Source organism: Brassica rapa, chromosome A05, assembly GCF_000309985.2.
Source record: "Brassica rapa cultivar Chiifu-401-42 chromosome A05, CAAS_Brap_v3.01, whole genome shotgun sequence".
NCBI lineage: Eukaryota > Viridiplantae > Streptophyta > Magnoliopsida > Brassicales > Brassicaceae > Brassica > Brassica rapa.
In genome coordinates this window covers 6,687,638-6,697,638 of record NC_024799.2, presented here as the reverse complement: position 1 = coordinate 6,697,638, position 10,001 = coordinate 6,687,638, and the positions used below count along the sequence as shown (strand labels likewise).

Sequence of the window (10,001 nt, the reverse complement as noted above, 5' to 3'; positions counted from 1 at the left end):
AGATTTTTTTAACAGATTTTGTTATAATAAAAAAAATAAAAATCAAATTTATAATTTGTATATTATTAATATAAATGATCAAATATGTTATATTAACTAATTTTACTAATGGTTTTATTATGACTTGTTAATAGTAAATAAAAAATATGACTTTAAATTAATAGATTATATAGGCTTATCGAATAATTGGCTGATTTTACAGCCAAATGAAACTAAAAAATATTACAGTCATGAATCAGTAACCCAAGCTAAAAAACCTGTTCTAATAAATGATTTTAAAAAAATGATGAAAACGTCAATACCAACATTCACACACATACATTAACGCGCATCTGTTAATTAAACACCACCGACAAAACTCGAAGTGCCATATAGTCTCAAGTCAAATCCAGTCTCGATTCCAGTTTTGTTTCCACTGCAGCAAGAGCTCAAATCTCGAATCTTTGTAAGAAGCCCAGATCTACTCGTATGGCGAAGCACACGGCGGCGTTGAAAGCCGGACTGACCTTGCTGGCGCTGAGCATGATTGGTTACATACTCGGTCCTCCTCTCTACTGGCACCTCACCGAGGCACTGGTCGCTTCCGCCTCTTCTTGCTCTCCTTGCGTCTGCGACTGCTCTTCCCTGCCTCTCCTCACCATCCCCAAAGGTAACCCTTGATTGGATCTTTGCTAGATCTGCTCTAAAGCTTACTCATTTACGATGAGATAAGGTTTATATATAGCTTTTGAGCTACCAGATCTCGTGCTTCTGCTTGATTAAGGATTGAGCTCGAATCTCTTTTGGAGATAAGAGTACAAATGCTATACTATGTTTAGTTGTATAGATCTACAAGTACTGTGTGTCTCTTGAGATTTAAGTTCGAGTCTTTTGAGGTCTGACTTGCTGTCGTGTGGTTGAGCATCTTACTTGTTGAGTAGCAGTGTTATGTGTTGTGTTTATATACACCTATATGGATTTAAAATAGTAACAAAGCAATGATCACAACATATCTCAACCATGTCTACCTTCCATTGAATGGTACAGAAACAGAAACATACGCTTAATCCTTTTTACCTTTTTTTTATTTGTTTCTACAGGACTCAGCAATGGATCTTTTGGAGGTGAGTCTCTATGTGCTCATCATTAACACTAGATTGTACTTGTCTATATTTTTAGTAAACAAGATTGTTAAGAATATCTTTGTCCTGTGACGTGCAGATTGTGCAAAGCATGACCCAGAGGTGAACGAAGACACAGAGAAGAACTATGCTGAGCTCTTAACAGAGGAACTGAAGCAACGCGAAGCAGCATCGATGGAGAAACACAAACGAGTAGACACAGGTCTGCTAGAGGCCAAGAAGATCACATCCTCTTACCAAAAGGAGGCGGATAAGTGCAACTCCGGTATGGAGACTTGTGAGGAAGCAAGAGAGAAGTCGGAAAAGGCACTTGTGGAGCAGAAGAAGCTGACTTCTATGTGGGAACTCAGAGCTCGTCAAAAAGGATGGAAAGAGGGAGCCACCAAGTCTTCTGTTAAATCCAAAAGCAGTGTTCAGGCTTCTTAGTGGCACACCTAAGTTATTTTTATGTCACACGAAAGAAAATTACTGTGTTCCATGTGTCTGTGATTTTGATTTATAATATTGTCTTGTAGTTCTGTGATGGATCAGATTGAATGAAACATTGTACGAAAACAACAATGTATTAATGGATTTTTGAACAAATTTATTACAAATCAAGTCGGTACATTGAACTACAACATAAAACTTAGTAGGCGTAGCAACATAAAACAGTTGGCTTCTCTTCTTCTTGGTCTCTCTTCACTCTTCTTTCAGGCAAGGTGTATTGTTAGATCCTCCAAGTCTTGAGAGCCAATGAGGCTGAGATTGTGCTCGTTGGCCAAGTGCAGCAGGCAGATGAAACATAGATGTGGTGAGATGTCTTTGGTTGTCCCAGCCGCTTTGCAATCATCTGGAAAGCTAGCCAACAGCTCTTTGAAAGATCTACTTTCAGGTGCTTCTTGTTGGTGTTCCTTATCCTGCCACAAACCAGATTCTGTCAATTTCATCACAATATTGGGAAGAAATAAAAAGACAATGAAGAAGCTGGCATCCCCAAGCCTGTTGAATTAGTTAGGGCATGGAACCATAAGTATAAGTGCATTAAACAGGATATGCGTATGTTGGCATAACATGGCTGGTGTGAACTACGAATATGTTTCACAGAGGTCATAAGAGAGCTAGCTAAGCAGAGTAATTTCAGGATAATAGAAGCAGAAAGCAAGAACTATGTTTATTTTAGCTAACCTGAATTGGTGGTTGAGGAGATTCCTGAAGACACTCCCATAGAGTTTCCTTTAACACTTGCACATCAACTTGTTTTGAAGCTTTATCATATTGGACCTCAATTTTGTTCACCTAAAGCATGAATTGTGCAGGACAATTACAACAATGTTTCATTGCCAACCATACATAGACCAGTACAGCCTTTTGAAACGATTTGTCACTCAATAATCATATGCAGATCAATATTCATACCTGGCGTGGCTGAGAGATTAATGAATTGGTAGTATCCTCTGCATCACTTTGATCATTTCCATTATCAAAGGGGCCATCATCATAGACATTATCATTTGCCCAAGATTCGGCATGTTCATAATCATCATACTGCTGCCTTGTTTCACCTGGAATATGCACATAACAAAACAAGTGGAACTTAAGTTTCTTCACAGAATCCCAAAACAACTTTTGCTGATGATTTTTTAAAACCATTTTCTTTGTAAAGGCAATTTTTATTTCGGTAAAGAAAGCAAAGACGCTGGTATGTGCCTCATAAACCGCGAAGGAAACCACCAGTGATGTTTGAGACTGGAATTTTTTACCTGAGCATTTTCTTCTCCTCTTCCCGATGCACTGTTACCGTTCAAAAGAATACACTTCAGTAGAGATGATGAAACATAACAGATAAAGAAAGGAGAAACACAACGAGAAAAAAGTAATTGGGTGAGTGTTTAGCAAGCCATACCATCACATTCGGTAGTAAAAATAACTTTACTAGATTCTCAGGTTGATAATGACAATCCTCTGGAAGCTTTGTTTGACAAGGGGCTCTATTTGCTGGGAGAAGTAAAGACTTTAGGTTTTTTGGGGGGGCAAAGATATCAGGAATTTCTTCCTCCAAAGCTTTTGTAAAATCTAGTTCAGGCTCTGCTTGCTTCTTTTTCCTAGTTTTCTTCACTGGTGGAGAAGATCCGTTTTCGGAAGCAGGGTGAACATCTGGACCTGCTAAAGATTGCAGACAATGTAAACCGTCAGAGAAACTAGATATCTAAGAGGACTTCTCGTAGTGCTTGAAACTGAAGATATAAGCGCATACCTTTTGTTTTCCGGTACTTCCAGTGATCAGGACCTGCCCAAGAATTTTGTTTAGATGAAATTCCCAACGACAAGAAGAGATAGTCGTCAACATTCTCAAATCTTTCATCTGAATCGAGGTCTTGCAGTGAGGCTGGTTCAACTTCCTGCAATGTTAAAATGTTAGCATCAGTTTTTTGAGTTACCAAAGAAAAGAAAAACCAGTGAACATAAGAAGAGTGATGGTAGAAACCTCGGGAAAATTTGAGTATGCTGGTTCTGCATCATTGAGGCCAAAGTTTTCCTCAGCAGCACCAGACTGACCCTCATAATTAAAAGAATCTCCAAAGTTATCGTATCCATCATCATTGTCGGCATAGCTAGCTTCATTATCATGTGATATATCAAATGACTCCGTCGTCTTCTGACTACAAGAAAACGTATCAGATGGTCTCTGATTCTCTTCATCAAATTGATTGATTATAGCCCGAAGAGATGGTACAATCTCATCCTTTTGCCGCATGTTAAGCACCATTTTCTCCACACATTCTGCATATTAACCACGGCATTGGAGAAAAATTAGTGAAACAAAACATGTACAATGGTACAGCGAGAGGCATATCAGCAAACAAAGGCAGACCTCTAGCGAAGGATAGATCAATAGTTTCTGATTTATCATGCTGATTTGCAGAAGACACAAGCTTTCCAGGGATTTCTTGTGAATCAAATAGAACTTGACACCCTCCATAGACTCCTAAATTGTTTAGCAGGAGACCCTTTGCGCCACCTTCATCGAACTGTGCTGAAGTCTGATGGTAAAGGGGATCCACGGCGAATGCCACTGTAAGACATACAAAACGATATCAGACGGAACTTACTTTTCATACAGGACAAAGGGAGTTATGTTAAGTTACTAAATTACCGTCGAACTTCTTCACGTTAAGAGCATCAAAGGATGGTTCCAGTGTTGATAAAGGCGAGAGCTGCAGGTATAAACTCATCAGTAAGTAGTGTCATCTACCATATCAAGAATTCAGATTTCTGTATAAACTACCTTTTTCTCTGCCTGTTTCTTTTGATTAGTTGCAGTTACAACTGAACCAGCAGCATCCTCGTTGTCTAGGTTCGAGAAGAAATATCAGAAAAAAACATAAGATTAGAAACTAGAGCTAAAGAAAATCAGAAATTAATGTATTGCATAGCCAATAATTATAGTTATTCAGAAGTCCGTTTAAAAATCGATTGTCAGTGATTTCAAATTCTCATATAGAAGTCAAACCACAGACTAGTTTGGCCCACGAAACAGACCAAAATAGGTAAATGAACACATCTCCATAAATTGACAAAGCGGATTTAACCAAGTGCTAAAGGTAGGATAGTTTATTGTGTGTGCATTGTGCAAGACAGCTATGGAACTAACCTCCGGTGTCATCATGGCCAGCTCGAGTAATTCCACCCAAGACCTTGTACGCTTCAGAATGAACAGAGTCTACCCTCATTGAGTAAATCTTAACTCCAGCTTCAAGAGTGCAACTTGCCTGCCATAGACAAACACAAACGTTTCTTAAAACAATTTTTTCTTTGTGGGTATTCTTAAAAGTCTTTAACTTTTACCTTTTGAAAATTGGTTTCTGCATTATTCTCATCTTCAACTTTAATAATCTCACAAAGATGGTCGATCAAATTCAACTCCCACGTATTCTTCTGATTGATTTTCTGTTTACACACAAAAACCCAAATAACATAATGAGAACCCAAGACCAAATTCGAAGAGAAGAATCCTTTAGCCACGAATAAACTCGTCAGATACTTACGTTCTCACTAGCTAATTTGATACAATTCTGAAACAACTCGAGAATCTGCTGCTTGTCAAAGCACGGATCTGATTCCTTCTCAAGCTGAGGCCCACGACCGAAAACCACAGATCTGCGACGGCTAGCCGCGACTCTGGCGGCGCGAGCTTGTTCACGTTCAAGCCTGTCGTTGTTGGATCCCAAGAAGAAGGGACTTGTCGGAGCCTGGATCCGAGTATTCGCCGTCGAAGTTGGCCTTTGCTTAGGGTTTGGAGTTAAGGTTTCCTCCATGGCTGAAGCTCCCGGTAAGAGAAATGAAAAGTTATTCACCGGAAAAGAGATCTTACGACGAAAACCTCCGCTGTGTATTCAAGAGATTTGGGGGATTAGGGATTTTGATTTTCCCTCCGCTTTGGTGTTTTGAATTTGAGTGACGCTGTTGAATGTGTATATTACATAATTACCCCCGTCGCTGTTTACGTCATCAGGAGCCAAAACATCGTTTCAATTTTCAAACAAATTTCAACTATACTCATTGTCCGGTTCTTTAAGATTAATCGATTCGGTTTAGGATGGCTATGAGTTAACCGATATATCCATCTCTAAAATGCTTCCAGTGCAAAAACAATGATAGTTATCATAATAGAGGACTTGGTTCAGTTATTTATAATTGATTGGGTTGGTTAAAACGTGGTTATGAGTTAACCGATGTAATCTTATGAAATGGTTCGAGTGCAGAAACAAATTGATAACATAACAGAGAGCTAAAACATAACAATATAGTTAATACATCTGCAGAAATATAGCTTCAAAAATCCATGTCAACACAGATTTTAATATTTTAGTACACTCTCTTTGAGACAAACAGTGATAAAGAGTGATGTGTTCAAACGGTTTATAGTTGATTCTAGCATCCTAGTTTCACTTTCACATGTAACCTCCAGATGGTGGTGGTGGAGGTGGTGGATAGGCCCCACTACCGTTAGCCATCGGAGGTGGTGGTGGTGGCAGTAAACCAGATGGAGGAGGTGGTGGCGGTTGAGTTTGAGGCGGCGGTGGTGGTGGGGGAAGAAGGCCATTTGATTCAATAGTGGACTGAGGCTTGAATGGGTCTGGCTTGTTCGGCTTGAAATACACCTGTAACTGTTTATCACAAGTTGTTTTGTCATTAGACATTAGTTTCGTTTAATCAAAACAAAAACTTCTACAAGCTAAATGGGGCTATTATGATAAGAAGCACTTACAGTAAACATCTTTGAGTCTGGATCCCAGTGAGAGAAAAACTTTGGGGTTGATTTGTCTATCTCTGTGCTTGGAACCTGAATTCAATCCGAGACATGGCATATCAAAATATCAATAATCATAATGAATGTAAGAATCTATTATCAAGCAATTTAAGAATATACCAGAATGAAACAAATTAAGAAAAGAAGCATTACCTTGAAGGCTATGGTTTCATATGGTTCAGCTGCAAACAGAAGGTACTGATATTTCTTGTCGTAAGGTTGAACTTTCTGCACACAAAACCAAAAGGAAGAGAATCATTAATCAGAATGAGAACTCTTGAGAAGGTCTTATGAGACACATAAATAAGAACTTGTAATACCCACCTGCTCGAATGAAGACATGACACGATGTTTGGGCTTTATGTTGTCCTCTATTTCAGGATATTCAATCTGTAAAACAAAGTTGAGGATAAAAAATCATTACGTGTCCACTCTCTAATGATAGTTGATGAAGTTCAACAAAAACAATGTATATGCTTACCTGGAACAAGAGAGATCTTTGCTTCAACTCGGGGTCGTACTGTTTTGTAACACGGTACCCTGGTCTACCAATTTTAACTGCAAGAACATACACAAGATCAAGAGTTAGTCAACCAAACATTTAAAGCTAATAACTAAGCAACGGAGGAATCATCAACCAGACCTTTAAAGCTGACATTAAGCAAAACCTATCTACCCAATAACATTAAGTAACCATAGCAGAGATAAACACTCTTGCAATTACATAATCCCTAATAAGATAAATATAACTTCTAATGGTCAACATAAACAAGTTCTTAGAAAACCTATGTACCCAATAACAGTAACCATAGCAAAGACAAACACTCCTGCAACTACATAAGCCTCCAATAAGACAATCACATCCCCAAGAGAAACAAGTAGTTACCTGTTCTACGAACAGAGACAGTGCGCTTGTGTGGCTGAGGCTGAGTAGGAGCTTCCTGAGCCTCACGAGCAGCTCTCTTAGCCAAGTTGGTCTGATGCCTCTTACCTTGAGTATGAGCCAAGTAGTTTCCTTCGTTGTTGTGCAGCGTTAGACATAGCTTGCACTCATAGCTTCACATCATCAATCAAACACACCAAAACAATGTTAATTCCGTAAAATCACCAAAAAAAAATAAAAATAAAAACCTAATTGAAGATTTTTCAGGTAAATAAATAAAATAGCACAATCATCCTCCAAGAGTAGAATCAGCTATTATAGTCTGTGTAGAAAACACGCATACCTTCCGAGATGATTGCGCATGAAATAGGGATCTTTCGCAATGTCTATGGTTTCGAGAGCAAGACGACGGAGACGCTCACGGCGATCTATGGCCTCGTTCTGGGCCGAGGCGGCGCCTCCGCCTCCTGGTTTCGATCCCCATTCTCTGTCCATAGCTTACAGAATCAATACCCTCTCTATCCGCTCCCTCTTCGATTTGCTGAAGAAGGAAGAATACTCGAAAAGTTTGGGAATGGGTCGAGATTTGGTTATATGAAGATGAAGATTAGACGGTTTATCAGGGACTCCTGTGTGTGTTGGGTTTCGGTCCGGTTTAAGGCCTAATTCTCGGCCCATTACTGCTTTTATGGAAAAGTTGAACAAATATATATTTTATGTTCTTGACTTTTATTTCTTGAGCAAAGAACAAATAAAAACTAATGGATGCTAAATATTTTTTTGGAACTTCTCCATTTCAGGTGAGTATCTAATGATAAAAAAAAATTAATAAGTATTTCAAATGTTAAGATACCCATCTAATAGAAATTCAAAGTATCCCATCTGAATACTAGGAATAGGTATTTCAACATTTAAAATACTCATTCATTTATTTAATCTTAGTTTTTGTGAGAAACTATAAGTTGAGAACCATCCATTGGAAATGTTCTTACATTCATAAAAAGAGTAGATGTGAGACTAATTTCCAATTTTATTATTAGTATTAAAATTAGTACAGATTTGCTATAGCTTAGTTCAGTTTCAGTTCATTAGTTTTCAGTTTAGTTGATCAATTCTTTCAATTGGGTGATGATCTATATATTTAGAGTTGACATCAGATTGCAGTTTTACAAAATCAGTTCCGTTTAAACTAGTGTCAACTAGAGACTCTCTAGGTGTGATTTGGGCCAGCTATATATCGTTTATGGCTCTGTTTGATCCCGTCTAATCATGGTGGGAGCAGTATAATGAGTTTTACTCTGCTTCCAATCCACAAAAAAAGTAAGGCAAAACGTTTGTCTAGTTACCTCTATCTCTAATTTCATTCTCTTTCTACTCATATCCTCTTGCTTTGTGTTGTATTTTTGGTCAAACTTCATGTTGCATTTTTAGCTTTAGTTTCACTTATATTTGGGTTCGAAACTTGATTAGTGAACTGGTGAATATTAACACTAACTTTTGAAGATTTATGTCATAAAACTTTTGTAAATGACAAGATTTTATGAAGTGGGCCATCCATGTCCGGACATGAAATAAATAATGCAACAAATACAACACCATATGCAAGTTTGTGCATCAACTAAATTCTCAAAGTCGTCATAACCATCTCTCTTCAAAAGGGTTTTCTTCCTTCACTTACCTTATGAGAAACACAAAATATACTAAACAGAACCAAAAGAAATGATTCGATTCCGACGTACATGCATATTTGTTCTTCTCTTCGCTCTCGTTTTTGTTTTCTCTAAAGCCCCAAGAACTCATGCTGCTGGAAGACAAACCATTTCCTCCGGACCTTCTAGAAGAGACATAGGGTTCTTCCACTCTTATGCTACACATACAATCGGTTCCGGAGAATTCAAGCCGGAGAAGAGAAAGATTCCGACGGGGTCAAACCCTTTGCATAACAAGCGATAGAAAGGGTCTATTTCTCCCTCTCCTTGTTTTTAAACTGGAGAATATATGTACTATATATATACACTTAGATGATTTATACAAACTCCCATATAACATGGTGTAGGAGTTTTTGAAATATTTATTTAAGCTTTGGGTATAAGCATAATCTTGAATATCCAGATCAACGGCAATTGACCATATAGTTTTTATATGTATGTAGATATAAGTATAGTTTGTGTGTATTTGTATGTTCGCAAAAATATGATTCCTTAAATGAGAATAACATTGTAAGATGGTTTTTTGTTTAATCTCATACCATACTATCATTAGCGTAGATGTCGTAATTATCAAGTGCAGCAATATTATGTTTTCCAAGATCATTTTTCTTTTCTTTTTTGTTGTCGGCGGAAAGATTATTTTCTTTTACTACGTAATACTATATGGTACGGCTAAAAGACTATTAAAACACATATTGAGAATAACCAAATTCAATGGATGTAAGAGGCCTGATATACTCGTAGCTGTATCCAAAGGAAATGTCCTAACAAGTAATTAGAACTTAGAGATTATTCACATCTCTGCAGTCGCGTCCGTTTTATAAAATTTTCAATAATTACCCGATCATTGGTATATAAACATATAAAGGGTGGCAAATGTAGTATTTGATGTCGATGCTTAATTATCATGGAAGCAAAAGAAAAAGGATAAATCATTTTATTGGTTGTTGTTGAAAATAATTTTGGTTTCATGATTCGTTTTGTGGTTGATGCTG

General features: G+C 37.7%; 3 protein-coding genes across 4 annotated transcripts; 1 reads left to right on the top strand and 2 right to left on the bottom strand.

The window, feature by feature from the left end:
- Positions 1 to 318: 318 nt before the first annotated feature.
- Positions 319 to 1,721, top strand: LOC103867657. Its single transcript, XM_009145756.3, has 3 exons — positions 319 to 649; positions 1,080 to 1,103; positions 1,201 to 1,721. Exons 1-3 carry the CDS (start codon positions 469 to 471, stop codon positions 1,545 to 1,547), a joined length of 552 nt encoding a protein of 183 aa, XP_009144004.1. The 5' UTR covers positions 319 to 468; the 3' UTR covers positions 1,548 to 1,721.
- LOC103867656 (condensin complex subunit 2) lies at positions 1,669 to 6,060 on the bottom strand. 2 transcript variants are annotated; one of them, XM_009145754.3, is made up of 13 exons: positions 5,150 to 6,060; positions 4,950 to 5,051; positions 4,756 to 4,873; positions 4,390 to 4,454; positions 4,258 to 4,318; positions 3,976 to 4,176; positions 3,589 to 3,884; positions 3,358 to 3,502; positions 3,007 to 3,266; positions 2,864 to 2,894; positions 2,520 to 2,665; positions 2,289 to 2,399; positions 1,669 to 2,020 (listed from the first exon to the last, which is right to left on the bottom strand). In XM_009145754.3, exons 1-13 carry the CDS (start codon positions 5,417 to 5,419, stop codon positions 1,814 to 1,816), a joined length of 2,013 nt encoding a protein of 670 aa, XP_009144002.1. In that variant the 5' UTR covers positions 5,420 to 6,060; the 3' UTR covers positions 1,669 to 1,813. The 2 variants fall into 2 exon arrangements, with proteins under 2 accessions (XP_009144002.1, XP_009144003.1); XM_009145755.3 differs by having other exon boundaries at positions 3,007 to 3,263; positions 5,150 to 5,655.
- LOC103867658 (splicing factor 3A subunit 2) lies at positions 5,862 to 7,898 on the bottom strand. The gene is made up of 7 exons (XM_009145757.3): positions 7,641 to 7,898; positions 7,301 to 7,470; positions 6,896 to 6,972; positions 6,739 to 6,804; positions 6,568 to 6,642; positions 6,373 to 6,447; positions 5,862 to 6,271 (listed from the first exon to the last, which is right to left on the bottom strand). The coding sequence occupies exons 1-7, from the start codon at positions 7,790 to 7,792 to the stop codon at positions 6,056 to 6,058; spliced, it is 831 nt and encodes a 276-aa protein (XP_009144005.1). The 5' UTR covers positions 7,793 to 7,898; the 3' UTR covers positions 5,862 to 6,055.
- Positions 7,899 to 10,001: the final 2,103 nt, after the last annotated feature.